General features: G+C 43.2%; 1 protein-coding gene across 1 annotated transcript in view; it reads right to left on the minus strand.

Moving 5' to 3' along the window:
• Positions 1-20,313, minus strand: part of SPAG16 (sperm associated antigen 16) — an 826,137-nt gene that overhangs the window by 742,662 nt on the left and 63,162 nt on the right. Inside the window, exons 7-8 of the mRNA XM_088475190.1 lie at positions 9,172-9,289; positions 5,777-5,846 (exon numbers count right to left, since the gene is read on the minus strand). Of these exons, the coding sequence (XP_088331316.1) occupies positions 5,777-5,846; positions 9,172-9,289 (188 nt within the window). The remainder of the gene's footprint in view (positions 1-5,776; positions 5,847-9,171; positions 9,290-20,313) is intronic.

Raw genomic sequence — 20,313 nt, forward strand, 5'->3', positions numbered from 1 at the left:
TCTCCAGGGAGGGCTGTCCGGCTTACATCAGGACAGTGGGGAAGTACGTTCTCATCAGGTGCAGTACATACAATATTATTCAGATTCTGCCCTTAACCTTCCGTGAACCAGGTGAAAAAAAAATCAACATTGCGAACCATGCGGGGTATCTCATACCCTGTGCTATACTTCACCATAGGTATACTAATTATGTACAACAATAATCCTGATGGTCATAACATCGATTCTTGTCCCTAAAGGTATAAAAATAAAACAAAATAATAAAAAGGGAATACACTCTTTCATCTTTTAAAACAAGAAAACAAAAATAAAACATTTTTTTACGAACTAAACTTATAAGTATTCTAGTAACAAATTTTTCAAACAAGATCTTTGGAACATGTTTGAATCACAATCGTTAGTAAAATAAAAACCTATAAAACAATTAGTAATAATTAAAATAAAATTAGTCAACTCAGTATTAGGGGTAAATTTACTAAGATGGGAGTTCTATTAAGTAGTGATGTTGCCCATAGCAACCAATCAGATTCAAGGTATTATCTTCTAGAAGGTGCTAGATAAATGAGAAGTAGAATCTTAAACAGAACTCTCATCTTAGTAAATTTACCCCTTAGTGAGATCACTCTTGGCTGACATCAAGGCAGGTGCTGAACCAGGTGGGGTATTGTCTGTATTTGTTGTGGACCCGGGGTGGAAAGAGGAGCAGACACAGGTTTAAACTGAAAGGTGGGTTGTTTAATGTGACTGTTTGTAGACATGAATAATAAGATAAACTAAAGTCCAGTAATAAACAAACTGATATATGTGGCTGAAGGGAGCTGTAGTGAATGGGAGTAACGAATGTCCAGATCAGTGACAGAGATGAATCCAGATAAACTGTGAGAGTGAAGTGGGAATCCTGGTTTGCTGAATAGTGGCTGAAGGGGATATCCAGTAATGCGGTGGATGCTGGCTGAAATGGAAATCCGGAAATGCTGTGATGAGTTAACTGGGGATACAGGTTCAGGCAGGAGTCGGTTAACTGAGGAGACAGGTTCAGGCAGGAGTGGGTCTGGTGGAAGGTGCGGGGCTGATCTCAGCAGTGAGCAAGGCAAGGCGCAGGCTATGCATGGAGTCAGAGGCCAACTAGGAGCTAGGGCTAGCACCGGAACACAAGTCTAGGTTTCAGGAGCGCAGATAACTCTCTCTCACACCTAAGCTGTGAACACGTTGGCACTGGCAACTACAGGGAGCTCCAAACACCCTTAAGTACCCAGTAGCAGAATGTGATAGGCCAGAGCGAGCAGGTGACCTACAGACGATTGGCCTGCTATGTCACATGGCCAAAGACAACATGGTGGCGCCCAGACACCTGTGACACAGAGATGCCGCTAGACTTACCCTTGCCAGGATGGTCCAATGCTGGCAGACCTGTGCGTACAGCCAATGCCAGTCTCCACATGCCAGCTCCCCAGACAGAAGGACAGCGCCCTCACCGGTAAGGACCGTAAACCTCCACGCCGCGAAACCCTGGTCGTGACAGGTATGAGATGCCCGCATGCACTTTACACAAGTGTACCCGCTGCGCTAGCACTCGCTGCATTAAACTGCAATCACTACGCAAACTGGCAACATCACAACTCCAGCTACACAAAACGCCAACTTGCACGCAATTAATTAGTACCTCAGTTATTTTGATTTAACCATCTGTGCTTTAGCATGGATATAACATGTTAGTGTGCCTTGAGGACCGAGGTTGGGAATTGCTGGGTTAAGGCTTTTGCGGCACCGGCGATAACTTACCACAGATTTCTGTTCAAGCCTCCCTGTGTTAAGTGCAGGGCTTATCGCAGGCTAAATATGAATGGGCCCGGCCACTGCATTAACTCGCACTTAATTACTGGGGCTAATTGAATCTGCTCCTACTGTGAACAATTGGCACTTCATATATTGCTTAATTCCACAAAATGGCTGCCACCACTGCACCTCACGTACAAAAAGTGTAAAAGTGGCTGAGGAGATTAAGCAGCTGCGCCTTGTTTACCATCAAATCACATGCGTTTGTGGGCACAAGATGGTGGGCATGTGGAGGAAGGAACATTAGTTTGAAACGGCCAATGCAAACAGTTGGGCGGTGCATGAGCATTTTTTGGTACATAGATAATAGGTGTCCTAGTGTGTCCAGGATAGCAGAGAAGTGCAAAAAAACTAATTATATATATATATATATATATATATATATATATATACATATATTTTTAATCTCTATTTATAAAGGTAGATGACAAATGAATAATAATACATGCAACAATATTTATTTTTACAGAGCAAGATTAATTAAAATGACATTAATGGGGAAGAGGGGACAGATTTTTAAAGGAGTTGTAACCTGCAGTATAAAAATACTATCCTATTATTTTAATATGATTTATTTTGCACCTTACAATTGCACTCAAACAAAATAAGAGCCCGATGTCCCCCCGGCTCTCATAATTAATAGCCTCTAAATTGAACTATAAATGAGGTTAATGTAACCACTATTTTATTTGAAAGCAGGAACAGTTCAATTAGTTTAGTGACGGTGTGGCTCTAATAGTAGGATGTTAATGACTATCCTCAGCATTTCATGCCTCCGCACAAACCGAAACGCACAACTGGTTTTTTGAGCCATCTCCATAGAGTTGCACCTTGATATGGGCTGGGTGGATCGGTACAAAACCAGCGGCGTGTACCCAACGCGTTTTGTAAATTAGAACCACAGCATGTAAGCTTTAACCAGAGTAGCATTATATGAAAAAGCAAATTATACATCGTACACAATAACACAGACAATATGAATATAGGAAAATCTTACAAATGAATATGTGGACATAAAAGATGAATTACAGGTAAAACATATCCCACTTACAGGCAACAATTATTTTCACCCAAGTAGTATTACAAATGGTTATACTTTAGAATGTTCGGATAAATGATAGAATGAATAGAAATGTCTTCAGAAAAGTCACATTCATTTGTCATGTAATATAAAATGTGGGATTTAGGTTTATGTTAACTTAGCATCATATTCAAGTATGGTGCCTGATTACAGAGATATATCTGTGTGTGCATTAAGCAAACGTCTCCCAGAATTTAAGGCCTGATTCAGACCCGCTTGCAAGCGCTATGCGTTCGTGTGCTGGTCGATGTTTGGCCATTGCGAATGCGCACGCCAGAGCCGGCTCCGAAGAGCGCATGCGTGAGACCCGGCTAGTGATGGACTCTCCGTCGCTCTGGGTCTCACTCCAAAAAGGGGCGGCTGTCGATGTTGATCGACAGCTCGCCCCAATTTGGAGGTGGGCAGGGGGGGTGGCTGGCCAAATGTAGGCGTTCCCGAAGGAACGCCTGCCGTTTGGGGGCGGCCCCACTGACATCACGTGTGATGTCAGTGGTGAGCTTCCTGCTCTATTAAGAGCCAGAAGCTCACTGGGGCTTGCGAGAACGAGACCCTACCGCAAGGGTCTCGTCGCAAGCCCCGACGGTCGAGACCATCGCGACCATCACCTGGCCACTCGCAATAGCTGTGGGTGTTCACTCACAGCTATGCGAGCAGCCAGGAGGCCGCACACAAAAAAAAAAAAAAACGCCCTGATTCAGAGCGACCGGCTCTGAATCAGGCCCTTAGTCCCCAGCATACAGATCATTGGATTACATGAACAGTCTGGTCAGGAGAAATTAATTCCACACTGTGCAGAACCTCTATGTACTGTATCTATAGCACCAATAATGAAGATACCGTTTGTTCCATGTTTTCACATTTCTGCCATCGCACAAGCACAGGGGATTTGATAAGCGAGCCTATATTATTTGTACAACACTTTGCCATTTTTATTCTGACAGCTGTAAAGCTGATAGTCTTGTAAACATGAAAAGTGTGTACATCCTGTCAAAGTTTCTCCAGCAGCCCTACAGGACAGTTTGTATTCTGTATTCATAACAGAAGAATGATCCTTTATTCAGCGGGGAGGCTGGCGGCTCATTATTCATCAGTGCTAGTGGGCAGTGTGCGTGTTGTCATGGGCCAATGGTTGGCATTCAGCGAGAAGATTTTCACTGTGTCTTGTATGAAGCATAAGGATATGAAGGATGCCTAAACCACATGGCTGTGACAATATTGACTTGACTAATATTTATTCTTCTATCTAAAGGCAAAGACACTTCCTGTAACTGCAGAGCAGCAATTCCACGGAGCTCCGTCCTGCAAATGAAACGACCAATCGCTGCATAAGAAACGGCGGCTAAGTGTGGCATCAGGAGTCTGGGGTGTTTTAAGCTGCATACACACTCAACGATTTTGTTACCAACGATTTTCTGATCGATTATCGGTCAGAGTATCTGTCAGGTTTTTTTAAAGTGTAATGAACGATTTTTGCATATTCCCTTAATGAAAATCGTTGAGTTGGTCAGTCTGACTGAACTACAAACGCGTATGAACGATAATCGTTCATCGTTTTATCTTGAAAAAATAGTTCACTTTTTAACGATTGAATGATATCGTTAACGTTAATCGTTAAAAAAAATCGTTGTGTGTGTATGCACCTTAAGACAACTTGGGTACAATCGTTTTATTTATTTATTTTACTTAAATCTACTTAGTGGAAACTATGAAACGCGCAAACAAACAAAAACAAAAAAAGACGAGGAATAGAACGTGGCTACACAATGGAGATGATTTATTTAGATTAGTGGTGCGTTCGGCCCCTTGCATAATTGAAGTAAATTACACATAGAAATCATCGCTGTCTTCCTTTCCGTCATTAAATTGTTAAGGAGTGCTCCTCACAGTGATAATTACAGAAGGAGATGCTTAGTGATGAAGTCTGTATATATTAAATTTTTAAAGAACAGCTGCCGTTAAATTCTGTTTTTTTGCTTTGTGTGTTTTTCAGAACTCTACGGGTATCGGACTTTCCGACCGCACATAACGTGCCTTTATGTATCTTCATACTAATGCATTATTATATATCATTTAAATTATTGCATGGTTATGTTTAGGGCAGATTACAGATGTGTCCCAATACGCCTATACTTTTTATGCCATGTGGCGAAACATGCCTGGCGCAACTTAGACGTTCCGCCACGGGTAGCAATTCCCGTGTTTGAGTACCGAATTTTGCTTCTTAATTCGCTGATAGTGTACAGTATTTAGGATCGTAATTAAACTAGTACAGCATATCAGATTAAACATAACGATGAATGGCGCAAGTCGCTCGTATAGGAGCAGTCTTTTGCTCTCTTACCTTAGATTGTGTACTATTTATCGCATTGTATATCTTAGGGGCTGATTCAGAGATGGAAGCTATTCACGCAGCTGCTCCATCTTTCAGCGCAGAGGCTGTGCGAAATTTAGCAAAAGCTGCAGGAGCCGTCATGTGTGTGAAGACGACTGTTACTGGTGAAATCACGCTGCAGGAGCCAGTGAAGCTGCCACTGGCTCTGGCACGCCCAGAACACGGGGCCGACACACCCTCGTTTTGTGGAATGCTGCCCGTCGCCGCCAGCAGCAGGTCTATCACGCTGCGACTTTTGGGGCACTGCGAGAAACATTGCAGACCCTGATCTGCACATATCTTAAAACATTGGAGAAGTGCGGTGACGTCAAATTAACGTACATCTCTGAGTCAGACCGTGGCGCGCCAAACGGGGCTATTCGGCACGATTTTAGGATAGGTGTAAGTCAACACATCTGTATTCCTACATTACGTTAACCTCTTCTGTGATAGATAGAGAGACATAGATCCATGGATAAAACATTTACCTTTGTTCACAGGGAGATCAACTCTGAGACCAGACTCTAAGTTCTTTATGGTGGCCTGTAGCCCAGTCACCTGGAACATAACAATCAAATATATATAACAGGATATTGAACAAATATCACAATAGAAAAATGACACTTGATGAAACTGCAGTCTATCCTCTATATACTGCACACAAACGACACTGCAAGCATCTGACAGCGAGAGGAGTAAAAGTGAGGGGGACAGGTTTATGGTATATTGCAGAAGTGATTATGACCATATTCTAATCTTGGCTCAGATTGAACATCTCACTATGCGCCTAATTCATGATGATGAGAATTTTCTAGGAATCAAAGTCACAGCAAGGGGACTGAATGGTAGCTTGCCTTTAGCAAGAATGGATTATTATTCTGATATTGAAAGTGATGTCTCTGAAAATGTATTAGTATATGCGAACAACAGAGTAACCAGTGCTTCAGAGACATCTTTAACATCATTTTGTTTTGCATAAACTATGCATAAAATAATATTATAGGACAAATAAACCATAGAGTAAGTGGGGGTCATTTCAGGTGTGGTCGTATCTTGCGGCCTGCGGGAAGCAGGACAAATAAGAGGGAGAAGGACAGAAATATGAATGTGGTATCTCAGTCCTCGCTTCTTGGGTCCTCTGTACCTGTTTTAAATTGTATTGGGTGTCGCGGTGATGCTCGTTGCTAAAGGGTGGAGAAGGGGATCAAGTGAGAATGTATTGTTACAGGGGGAAATGAGATGGGAGCCAGGCCGCCGAGCCCCAATACTGGATGGGTTTGGCCATGACCTGTCTGCCTTTTGCAAAAATCAAGTTCTGCCAGGGGCATGGCTGTGCCATCTTGGGGGGCATGTTTACACCTCTCTGGTAAGCCCAGATACCAAGAGTAGTATGGACTAAAGTACTTTGTACCCTTGGTGCCCCAGGATATGAGGAGTAAGTGTTACAGGGCAGGGATTGAAGAGGTGTGTTAATACTGAGGTGGGGCAAGTGTTACTACAGAGGTGATGGGGATATATGCTACCACAGAGGTGAGGGGGATATATGTTACTACAGAGGTGATGGGGATATATGTTACTACAGAGGTGATGGGGATATATGCTACCACAGAGGTGAGGGGGATATATGTTACTACAGAGGTGAGGGGGATATATGCTACCACAGAGGTGATGGGGATATATGTTACTACAGAGGTGAGGAGGATATATGTTACTATAGAGGTGAGGGGGATATGTTACTACAGAGGTGAGGGGGATATATGTCACTACAGAGGTGAAGAAGATATATGTTACTACATAGGTGAAGAAGATATATGTTACTATAGAGGTGAGGGGGATATGTTACTACAGAGGTGAGGGGGATATATGTTATAACAGAGGTGAGGAGGATATATGTTACTACAGAGGTGAAGAAGATATATGTTACTACATAGGTGAGGGGGATATATGTCACTACAGAGGTGAGGGGGATATATGTTACTATAGAGGTGAGGGGGATATGTTACTACAGAGGTGAGGGGGATATATGTCACTACAGAGGTGAAGAAGATATATGTTACTACAGAGGTGAGGGGGATATATGTCACTACAGAGGTGAGGGGGATATATGTTATAACAGAGGTGAGGGGGATATATGTTATAACAGAGGTGAGGGGGATATATGTTACTACAGAGGTGAGGGGGATATATGTCACTACAGAGGTGATGGGGATATATGTTACTACAGAGGTGAGGGGGATATATGTTACTACAGAGGTGAGGGGGATATATGTTACTACAGAGGTGAGGGGGATATATGTCACTACAGAGGCGATGGGGATATATGTTACTACAGAGGTGAAGAAGATATATGTTACTATAGAGGTGAGGGGGATATGTTACTACAGAGGTGAGGGGGATATATGTTACTACAGAGGTGAGGGGGATATATGTTACTACATAGGTGAAGAAGATATATGTTACTATAGAGGTGAGGGGGATATGTTACTACAGAGGTGAGGGGGATATATGTTACTACAGAGGTGAGGAAGATATATGTTACTACATAGGTGAAGAAGATATATGTTACTATAGAGGTGAGGGGGATATGTTACTACAGAGGTGAGGGGGATATATGTTATAACAGAGGTGAGGGGGATATATGTTATAACAGAGGTGAGGGGGATATATGTTATAACAGAGGTGAGGGGGATATATGCTACTACAGAGGTGAGGGGGATATATGTTACTACAGAGGTGAGGAGGATATATGTTACTATAGAGGTGAGGGGGATATGTTACTACAGAGGTGAGGGGGATATATGTTACTACAGAGGTGAGGAAGATATAGGTTACTACAGAGGTGAGGAAGATATATGTTACTACATAGGTGAAGAAGATATATGTTACTATAGAGGTGAGGGGAATATATGTTACTACAGAGGTGAGGGGGATATATGTTATAACAGAGGTGAGGGGGATATATGTTACTACAGAGGTGAGGGGGATATACAGTATGTTACTACAGAGGTGATAGGGATATATGTTACTACAGAGGTGAGGGGGATATATGTTACTACAGAGGTGAGGGGGATATATGTTACTACAGAGGTGAGGGGGATATATGTTACTACAGAGGTGAGGGGGATATATGTCACTACAGAGGTGAGGGGGATATATGTTACTACAGAGGTGAGGGGGATATATGTTACTACAGAGGTGAGGGGGATATATGTTACTACAGAGGTGAGGGGGATATATGTTACTACAGAGGTGAGGGGGATATATGTTACTACAGAGGGGAGGGGGATATATGTTACTACAGAGGTGAGGGGGATCTATGTTACTACAGAGGTGAGGGGGATATATGTTACTACAGAGGTGAGGGGGATATATGTTACTACAGAGGTGAGCGAGTTTAAATGTATTCTAGCAGAGTGACATGATCACACTCCTCCGGTAGCACACATAGCAGCCCAGTCCTATCCTCATGGGAACATTTAATGTGTAGAAGTATGATATAACTGCAAAGCATCTCTCCCTTTCCTGCAGTAAATTCTGTGTATTTTATATATTTAAGCAAGCCAAGTTTTACTGCAACCCTTCAAATAAATACCATTTCCCGAAAGCGTCCTCTTGCACCATAAAAGGTTATTCACTCCGATACAGAGTAACCTCTGCAATTACATTTTAATTTCCAAAAGTTCTAGAGGAGAACAGTCTGCAATGACGGTACAATAGAAAGTTAAAAACCAATTAAGATAAGAATTTTGAAAACCTGACTAGTGTAAAACCTGTGCCTTCTGTGATGTGCTATTAGGACAGAAAATGTTAACTAGCAATAAGAAGTCAATATTAATTTATCATTCAACAGAAGGCAGAGACTTAGAGGAAAACAGGGCATCACCTCCCCAACAGCTCGGTCCCTCTCCAGGCTGGTCAGCATCTTCTGTCGCAGGACCATTTGGTATTTTTCATGCAGCTGATTGAGCTGAGTCTCATACGATGCATAATGTGCCTTCATCCTTGCAGAAGTAAGAGAACGGATAGGTATGAAGCCAATATCAACCTTTCATAGATGCATTTCAGGACTTTAGACAGCACATCCTATAGGCTTATTCATACAGTAATAGAGAATAGTTTCATTGTAACTTTAATTTGATATTGCTGCAGGTGGTCAAACATTTGTTATTTAGTGCAGCATGTGGTATTCTGGGAATCGGTATGATTTACCGCCAGACCCCTGGCCGGTGGTTCAAATCCCGACAGCGGCTGCCCGAACAGGCTGAAAATCCTGTTCGTCCCCAGGTAAGTATTCACTAACCTATTGCCCCACCCTAACCCTCCTTTAGGGTGCCTATCCCTAACCTTACCCCCCAGTGCCTAACCCTAATCCCCCCTTCCCCGCTGCCTAAACCTAAGTCCCCAGGGGGTGCATAACCCCTAAGTCCCACCGGAGGGTGCCTAACCCTAACCCTAGCCTAACCCTAACCTCCCGGGGGGGTGCCTAACCCTAAGTCCCCCCCAGGAGCCCTAAACCTAACCCTCCCCCCCCCAGCGGCTGTCCGCTGCGGCGCCCGGCATGACTTTGATCGGGATGCCGGGCGCCGGTCTCCCGGCGTCGGTAAAATTACAGGCGTCTAGATGTAGACGATGGTCATTTAACCCTCGCCGGGATTAAGCAGCCAGGAAGCCGGTTGTCGGGATTAGGTACGCCGGCTTCCCGACTGCATACCGGTATTCTGTATTTATGCAGAGATCCTGCTGATGCTCTGCAAAACAGAACATATGCAGGCAAGTGATGTACAGTATAACCAGAATTTGTATCAAATACATAACATCCATTTGTTTCATACTCTATGCTAGGTAACACAGCACAAAGTCACAGGCATCGGAGCTGATGTCATCTGAATAAAAACATAGTGTGTTCTCAGTGGCATAAAGACAGAGGCAGCAGTGGTAGGACCCGAGCCAGTGCCAAGGGCTCCGACTGACCTGGTGCAACCCTAATATGTTCTGCCAGCTCAGCGCTGCCTGCTTGTTTCTGTGACAGCGGAAGCACCAGCACAGCCCATTTGGCAGCCAGGAGGGATGTGAGATGAGGTCACGGCAGAATGTAAAGGGTTGGGGGTCAATATTCAATAGGACTAATATGTAAAAGTTTATACATGCGCTTACCAAAAATATTCATGTATTGTTATTGCAGCATGATTCTGCTAATGGAAACACACTCAAACCATGCATAATATTATTTTATATTATATATATATATATATATATATATATATATACACACATATACACTGGTGGCCGAAATTGCGGACACATTTTGAAATTTGAATGTCTATCAACTTCGAATGCTTATAAAAACTGTTTCACTTCACGCAGTGCAATGATTCATATATCAAATGAAAGGAAATTTAATGCGAAATTCAACACAATAAAGAGAGGTCAAATATTTGCATTACAAGGGAAGTTATGCTGTGAAAACAACACCTAGGGTGAAAATCCCTGTGGACTTATGATGTTACTGTCCTATCAGTATTTCGTTGGGCATCCTTTATTTTTCAAGACCGCAGCCCAGCGATGTGATCCAGGATTGTGGTGTTAAGTGAAAATGGTCTTTCGTATGCAGCAATTGCAATAGAAGTTGGTGGGAATGTGACAACATCAGGAATACGAAAGTTTTGTTTACACTATCAGAAAACACAATCTATACAAAACAAAGAAGGAAAAGGACGGAAAAAGTGCACAACAGCTGTTGATGATAGGAGAATAAAACGAATTTGTGTCAGGGACAGATGGATGTCATCTGCGGCCATTAGCAGTAAACTGAGTGCAACTGGTGTTTTTGTCAGTGCAAGAACGGAACGGAGAAGACTCACGGAGGTTGGCCTAAAAGGTAGGATTCCCCAAAAGAAGCCATTGCTGAATAAAAAGCAGCAGCAGAAACAAATACAGTGAGCAAAAGAACACATTGCATGGACAGAAGGTCAGTGGAAACAAGTGATATGGAGAGAAGAAACTAAGATATCAATATTTGGTAGTGATGTGAGAAAAAATGTGTGAGACGTTACATCGGGGAAGAGGTACATCCAGATTTTATTCATGCGACAACAAAGAATCCTACAAGTGTTATGATCTGGGCATGTATGACAGCAGATGCTGTAGGCCACCTTTATGTCATAGATGGCACAGTGAACAGCAGAAAGTACATTGACACCATCCTACAACCAAAACTTCTACCTTCTATCAGGGATCGTTTTTCAGATAATGCCCCATTTTTTTTCCAGCAGGATCCAACTCCCTACCACACTGCACAGACATACAAAAAGGGGTTCACGGAGAATGACATGCAGGTGCTGGGATGGCCAGGAAACAGCCCAGACCTGAACCCCATAGAACATTTGTGGTTCTGTTTGAAAAAACTGGTACACCTGAGGCGTCCATCCAATAAAAGACAATTAATTGAGGCTATAATTGTCTCATGGAACCACATAAAAAAGAAGGAAGAGCTCCAAACTTTGGTTGGCTCAATGCTGTCTTGAAAAATAAAGGATACCCAACGAAATACTGATAGGACAGTAACATCATAAGTACACAGAGATTTTCACCCTAAGTGTTGATTTCACTGCATAACTTCCCCTGTAATGCAAATATTTGACCTCTGTTTATTGTGTTGAATTCAGCATTAAATTTCCTTTCATTTGATATATAAATCATTGCACTGCGTGAAGTGTAACAGTTTTTCAAAGCATTCGAAGTTGAAAAACATTAAAATTTCAAAATGTGTCCGCAATTTTACCCACGTGTGTGTGTGTGTGTGTGTGTGTGTGTATATATATATATATATATATATATATATATATATATATATATATATATATATATATACAGTCAGGTGCATAAATATTGGGAAATTGACAGAATTTTAATATTTTGGCCTTTATTCACCACCACAATGGCTCTGAAATGAAACAAACAAGATGTGCTTTAACTGCAGACTTTCAGATTTAATTTGAGGGTAATTACATCCAAATCAGGTGAACGGTGTAGGAATTATAACGGTTTTTATATGTGCCTCACACTTTTTAAGGGGCCAAAAGTAATGGGACTATCAACTCAAAAGCTATTTCATGGACAGGTGTGGGCTATTCCCTCGTTATTTCATTATCAATTAAGCAGGTAAAAGGTCTGGAGTTGATTCTAGGTGTGACATTTGCATTTGGAATCAGTTGCTGTCGACTCTCAATATGAGATCCAAAAGAGCTGTCACCATCAGTGAAGCAAGCCATCATTAGGCTGAAAAATCAAAACAAACCCATCAGAGAGATAGCAAAAACATTAGGTGTGGCCAAATCAACTGTTTGGAACATTCTTAAAAAGAAAGAACGCACCGGAGAGCTCAGCAGCACCAAAAGACCCGGAAGACCACGGAAAACAACTGTGGTGGCTGACAGAAGAATTATTTCCCTGGTAAAGAAATACCCCTTCACAACAGTTGGCCAAATCAAGAACACTCTCCAGGAGGTAGGTGTATATGTGTCAAAATCAACAATCAAGAGAAGACTTCACAAGAGTGAATATAGAGGGTTCACCACAAGATGTAAACCATTGGTGAGCCTCAAAAGCAGGAAGACCAGATTAGAGTTTGCCAAACAACATCTAAAAAAGCCATTACAGTTCTGGAACAACATCCTATGGACAGATGAGACAAAGATCAACTTGTACCAGAGTGATGGGAAGAGAAGAGTATGGAGAAGGAAAGGAACTGCTCATGATCCAAAACATACCACCTTATCAGTGAAGCATGGTGGTGGTAGTGTCGAGGTGTGGGCATGTATGGCTGCCAATGGAATTGGTTCCCTTGTATTTATTGATGATGTGACTGCTGACAAAAGCAGCAGAATGAATTCTGAAGTGTTTCGGGCAATATTATATACTCATATTCAGTCAAATGCTTCAGAACTCATTGGACGGCGCTTCACAGTGCAGATGGACAATGACCCGAAGCATACTACAAAGCAACCACAGACTTTTTAAGGCTAAAAAGTGGAATGTTATGCAATGGCCAAGTCAATCCCCTGACCTAAATCCAATTGAGCATGCATTTCACTTGATGAAGACAAAACTGAAAGGAAAATGCCCCAAGAACAAGCAGGAACTGAAGACATTTGCAGTAGAGGCCTGGCAGAGCATCACCAGGGATGAAACCCAGCGTCTGGTGATGTCTATGCATTCCAGACTTCAGGCTGTAATTGCCTGCAAAGGATTTGCAACAAAGTATTAAAAAGTGAAAGTTAGATTTAGGATTGTTTAGTTTGTCCCATTACTTTTGGCCCCTTAAAAAGTGGGAGGCACATATAGAAACTGTTGTAATTCCTACACCGTTCACCTGATTTGGATGTAATTACCGTCAAATTAATTCTGAAAGTCTGCAGTTAAAGCACATCGTGTGTGTGTGTGTGTGTGTGTGTGTGTGTGTGTGTGTGTGTGTGTGTGTGTGTGTGTGTGTGTGTGTGTGTGTGTGTGTGTGTGTGTGTGTGTGTGTGTGTGAATAAATAGCAGCGGCCATTGAAGACTGTCAAAATAACTTTAATGTGCTCCATCACACAGCTCCAACGTTTCGGGGCTTGCACGCCCCTTTGTCAAGGTATATGCCTTGACAAAGGGGCGAGCGAGCCCCGAGACGTTGGAGCTATGTGAGGGATCACATTAAAGTTATTTTGACAATTTTCAATGGCCGCTGCTATTTCCTTCATTATTTTATTCATCAGAAGGCACAGTGGCACCAAACTGTTTGTTTAGCAGAGTGCCGGTCCGTCCATTACGTATAATATATATATATATATATATATATATATATAGCGATTCCCATTATTATGTCCCCATCCTGACTACTTTACTAGGAAGTGGGAGACATGCGGAAGATCCAACCACTCGTCCGGGGGTGCGGTGTACTACCCGAAAAAAACTGTAGTCCCCTGCATGTCTCGGGAAAGTAGTCGAGTATTGAAAGTTATTCTGCCAACACATTTTTTGAATGCTTCAATCACATTAGACTAGTGCCGGCATAATGACATCAGCATTGTCCTGTCAACATACAATTTGTCGACCCATTAAATGTCAACAAACCGTATGTATTGCGATGATGATCATAAATGCAAAAACCACAAAAGGCATGCCACCAATACTGTACGCAAGTTGCACATGTACTCCCCTGAAGGGTCCATGAGTGCAACTACCATGTGCATCAAAGCAAAGTAGAACTTTACATTCCAGATGTGGATTTATGTAGTCATTATGCTGACATTCAGAAGAATGTTGACATTTTGTACCACACCCGATGTGGATAGTACATGTCATACACAGATCTCTCACAGCCAGGTATGTCAAGCACGGGTCAATGAGGGAGTGCAGCAATAATTTGGATGATGCGCCACACACTATACCCACGTACTTATAGTCACTACTATATGTACTTAACCTAGTCTGTGTAATTAACCTAGTTAAATTAAACCAATCAGTAAACATAGCACTGCTATCCCAAAGTGTGAAATGAACACACTGAGAAATACAGTTGCCGGTTCTGGGGTCTACCTGTTCGTTAGGGTTAATCTCTTGAACCTATGGATGTATTTTGATGATGATTATTCTATAAAACATTGTTCGTGGAAGGTTTAGGTGTACGAACCATTCATCTGAGACAAAAGGGAGCTGAGCAGTGCCTATTTTAGTGAAGCAAGTCACAGAAAATAATATAATCTAAAAGCCGGTACAAACTAGACTATGTCTAGTGTGTACCGACCTCGTAAGCTACGGCACCTGGCGGGATGTACATTCGACAGCATGGCCCTCGCTAACAATGTCGCCCGTCAGACCTGCATGCAGGTCCGACTGGTAATGTCACTGACGACATTGAGGGTACACACTAGACAATGTACCCGATATGTTGTCCGATCCAGCCGGCATTACACCAAACCGAAGCATAATAGCTGCCCACGGTTCTGAAAAAGCAAATCGGAGCAAGCAATGTGCCCTGTTGCTTAGCAGCAGCCTAGAGAGGGGATGGAGCCAGGGACGGAGCAAGGTCCCGTCTGAGGCAGACAGAGAGTGAGAAACAGCATCCAATGAACCCATGAAGATGCCCTGATGCAGACAGGAAGGAGCCATAGGAGGCGCAGCTATCAGGAATTTAATAGAAACAACCAAACATCGGAACACCTTCGAATGATTTCCATTCGATGGTGGCAATCATCAGACTGCCACCATCAAATAGTACAAACACTACCATCGGAAAAAAAACATATAGATGGTTAGTAACCATTGGATACCGCTGTCCATCCCTACTCTGAACCAGCAGGCAGACTCCAGCCAACACTCCTCCACCGTGAAGTGCTCCCTTCTCCAGCGTGATGTTCCTGCTCAGCCACACGCACCTCCCATCGAAGCCAGTGCTGTTTTTGGAAAGGGGCACCACAGCGAGGAAGCTCAACAGAAAGCCCAGAAAATATAGGGTACATTGTGCATCGCCATGTACGTCAAATGCGGAGGGTTGCGCATGGAGGATGTGGAAATATGCACAAGCGCCCCAGTCCAGGGGACATACTGCTGATAATGCTTACCATAGCTGCAATACAAATCTCTCATCCATGATCCTCCTACCCTTCCCATCACATCCCAGTGGCCGGGCCTCAGCCAGCTGCAGGGCAGCAGCAGTGGGGGTTATGGTGACACTGGTGAGATGCAAAGGGCAGGAGTGAGAAGCAGGGGTTGTGGTGAGATGCAGAGGCCTGTGGTGTGATGCAGAGGCTTGTGGTATGATGCAGAGGCTTGTGGTATGATGCAGAGGCCTGTGGTATGATGCAGAGGCCTGTGGTAAGAAGCAGTAGTGAGAAGCAGAGGTCTGTGGTGAGATGCAAGGGCCTGTGGTGTGATGCAGAGGCTTGTGGTATGATGCAGAGTCCTGTGGTAAGAAGCAGCAGTGAGAAGCAGGGGTCTGTGGTGAGATGCAAGGGTCTGTGGTGAAATATACGATGTTGTGGTGAAATGCAGGGGGCAGGAGTAAGAAGCAGGAGGCAGCTGTGAGATGCAGGTGGCTGCGATGAGATGCAGGGAACTGTGGTGACATGGCATAGGTTGTTATAAGATGCAGGGGGCTATGGTGAAATATAGGATGCTGTGGTGAAATGCAGGGGGCAGTAGTGAGAAGCAGGAGGCTGTTGTGCGATGCAGGGGGCAGTAGTGAGAAGCAGGAGGCTGTTGTGCGATGCAGGGGGCAGTAGTGAGAAGCAGGAGGCTGTTGTGCGATGCAGGGGACAGGAGTAAGAAGTAGGTGCTGTTGTAAGATGCAGGTGGCTGTGGTTATATGCAGGGGAATGTGGTGACATGGTATAGGTTGTTATGAGATGCAGGGGGCTATGGTGAAATACTGTATAGGATGCTGTGGTGAAATGCAGGGGACTGTGGTGACATGGTGTAGGTTGTTATGAGATGCAGGCGGCTATGGTGAAATACTGTATAGGATGCTGTGGTGAAATGCAGGGGACTGTGGTGACATGGTGTAGGTTGTTATGAGATGCAGGGGGCTATGGTGAGATGAAATTGCTCCCGTGCGAAGCCGGGGTGGGTGGCTATTATCAAATAAAACAGTATAAAGGGTAGAGAACCACAGAACTGACTGGGGGATACAAACTAGGAAGAAGAGGGGCCCCGTGCTCCCAGAAATCGATTATTATGCCTATTCTAAGCATACAAAAGGCACCACCTTCTCATAAAATGATATTGCTACTACAGAGCATGATAAAATGTTAAGCGTTAGAATTTATTTAACTAATTAAGTTAAATAAAATGATTATATTGTAATTTGTACTATCCATAAATAACTTGCATATATAACCAGAATTTTAGGACAATCATGGATAGTTGGCAACTACGTACTGTCCAGTACTATAATAGACAGAGCAGAGCATGCTGGGAGTGGTTGGAGATAAAAGTTTGCTTGTGATTGTGGCAGGCCACGGTTTTACAGAAAATGACAACTTCTATTTAAAAAAAAAAAAAAAAAGACAAAGTTTCCTCAAAGTGTTTCTGACGCATTTTAAATTTTCGCACACCTCTGCTACAGAAGAGATTGAATACGTGCTATGTTTCAACTGCCTCCAGCGCAAAACATAAAAGGTTTGATATTCGGAAACTTTCATGGATGACTAGCCCAAGGACAAGATGGTTTCTCTGTAGTCACATCCTCCCTAAGACGACTAGACTCTGCCACTGACTTAATTGATTTTAACTTTTGTGTTGTCTGTCCTAAGGGTGGCTAATACTTTGTCACTTATTCCGAAAACTAGTAATGCAGAGAAAAGCAAAAAGGACTCTGAAAATATATGACAGCGTTTTTCCTATTTTAATCAAAATCATTGCGTCTCCTGGAGGGATGACAGCTACATGTCTTTATCTGCAAAACGCCAGAGAGATCTGTGCAGGTATACATCACGGAACGAAAAGCCAACCGTCGCCGTACTCGGCTTAAAATATGCTTTTGAAAATAGAGGATCATTGATTGTGCCTTTAAGACCCATACAAATTGTAACGTGATCAATAACAGATTATATATAGATATGACTTGGCTTAGTGTGTGGCGATTCCAGTCTGCAGCATTTAGCTGACAAACTGAATTAAAAGTATTACAAGAGGCAGCAGGCCCTGTCACAACCACTTCTAGAGAAAAATAGTTAATTATAATGCTACCTGTAGTATGAAGGTCAATAACTCTTACATTATTGATTACTGAGCCATTGCAAGAAAGATTTATCATTTGTAGAAGCTGCAGAAGGGGACTAGTTCCTGTGCTGTACTGCAAGTTATAACGCTATGTAGCAACACTTTCATTTCAGTCACATCACTGTTTCAAAGACAGGCTACAAATACAATGTACTAACCTTTATTTCATTAGATGTTTTTATAAGGTTTTATCTAATTGAAACATTGGATAATGGAAAGAGGCTGGTGATTAAATTACAGTTTAACAGAGCTACGACTGTACATAATCTGACATATAGGTCATGTCTGGTAACTGTGATAAAACTCATTGCGTATGATAAATGGTGCCCAGCCAATCAGCTCCCATCCGTCATCAGTTTGAAAAATGACAGTTGGGAGCTGATTGGCTGGGGCACCATTATCATACACAACGAGTTTTATCACTCGTCGTGAATGATAAATGAGGCCCTTAGTGATGTCACTAGTTCTTAATGAATTGTTAGGAGGAGATTTATCAAGGAGGGACGGCAGCGGATATTGCAAATCTCTGTGCCGGCCCCACCTGTTTCAGTCACAAAAAGCAGCCCCCGTAGGTTTTTGTATGGAGGCTGGTGAATTGTTGCACTGTGTAATCTAACAAGTTCCTGAAAGCGCAGCACACAAGTAAAGTGATCACTTGATTTTTCACATAATGGCACTGGAGTTCCTGCCCCTGCATGTGATTATTGGTACATTCATGCGGTACTTTATCTCTTATGGCCGCAAAAAGAAAATGAGGATTACCTGGACCGATTCCCAGCCAATGGTAAGTATACAACTAATTGTTTCAGTAAGAAAACTGACCCAAAAGCAGGGTAACACACTACACAACAGGTGCCATCGCTCGGATAATCGCTCAGATCTGATGTAGCCATTATCGGATCTGTGCGCGCCCATACACACTGAGCTATTTCTTGCTCAGTGTGTACTTTCCATTCATCTCTTGATCTGGGATCGTTTGGTCATGTGTGCATAACGAGTGCAGCACAAGCGATCTTGTTCTTCCAAGTTGACCAATCACAGTGTGAGCCCAGCATTAGTCTAGGACAGGGGTGAGGAAACTTTTTTCTGCCGAGGACCATTTTGATATATATAACATTATTTGCGGGCACTGTGCAGGCCACACCCACTCCATGTGATGTCACATGGGGCGGGGCCATTATCGCCGGTGATTACAGCAATGTCTGGAGTATCTTGAGGATGCTCCGGGGAGCTGGAAGGGCAGCGGTGTGACCATCTGAAGCGTCCTAAGGACGCTCCAGGTGGCACTGCTGCATAGATTCTGGCTGTAGGGTGCCATTATAGGTCTCCCTGCTAGCCAGATGAGGCTAGCAGAAAAAAGCTCATTGGGCCAGACCAAATGACTCCGGGGGTCTTATATGGCCCACGGGCCTGAGGTTTCCCATCCCTAAAACACACAACCAGTTGCCCATCGCTGGTTTAAACTTTAGGGACACAACGTTAACCTGGAATCCTATTTATGAAACCTAAAATCATGCGGGCACAGCTGTATTCGCAAGATTAAGGCGATTTTTTGCGTCAGGGCTGGTTACTGAAAGCTGAGTGCAGGCGTTATCAGATAAGTACTGCAGGTTACCACAATCCCCATAACTCTCAATGGGTACTGCGGTCTGGAGCAATTTATCCATCTCTGCAAAAGTTTAGCTTTTCAGAGCTTGACCCAGATAGCTATCCCCATCCAAGGAGGACGTTCGCTACCACACTATTGCCAGAAATTAGGAGATCTGTCCCTCTCCGACAGACTGGACTGTGAACGTGCGCTGCCCAAAAAGCGTGCATGCACAATGCAGGCGGCGGGGTCAGAACCTGGAAGTTCAGTCTTTGCTGCTGCCATAAGCAAAAGGCAAAGTAAATCAGACCGGGCACAGTCATTGCCTCGCCAGCATCTTATCGGATGCACGGTCCCGACGCGATTGTAATGGTAATTTTGCATCATTAAATCATCTGTTACAGCTGTGAATATGTTGATTAATTGGGCAAAGAGTCAGTGATAAATAATCCCCTTAGTCTGGTTAAACAACTGCAGTATTTTTCCTATTCACAACACTTCTGTCAGACCTTAAGAAAAAAAATAAAATAAAAAAAATGCCTTTATTGGTGACATTTCATTTCATGTTCACCGCATGGGGGAAATGCTTTAACATTTAAAATAAAAAAGCCTGCGGCATCGGCAACAGCGGCTGCTCAACCCCTCTCTCTATCAGCTAACGTAACCCCTGCAGTGCTG

The sequence above is a fragment of the Taudactylus pleione genome, unplaced genomic scaffold (genome assembly GCF_031769625.1).
Source record: "Taudactylus pleione unplaced genomic scaffold, aTauple2 ptg000164l, whole genome shotgun sequence".
NCBI lineage: Eukaryota > Metazoa > Chordata > Amphibia > Anura > Myobatrachidae > Taudactylus > Taudactylus pleione.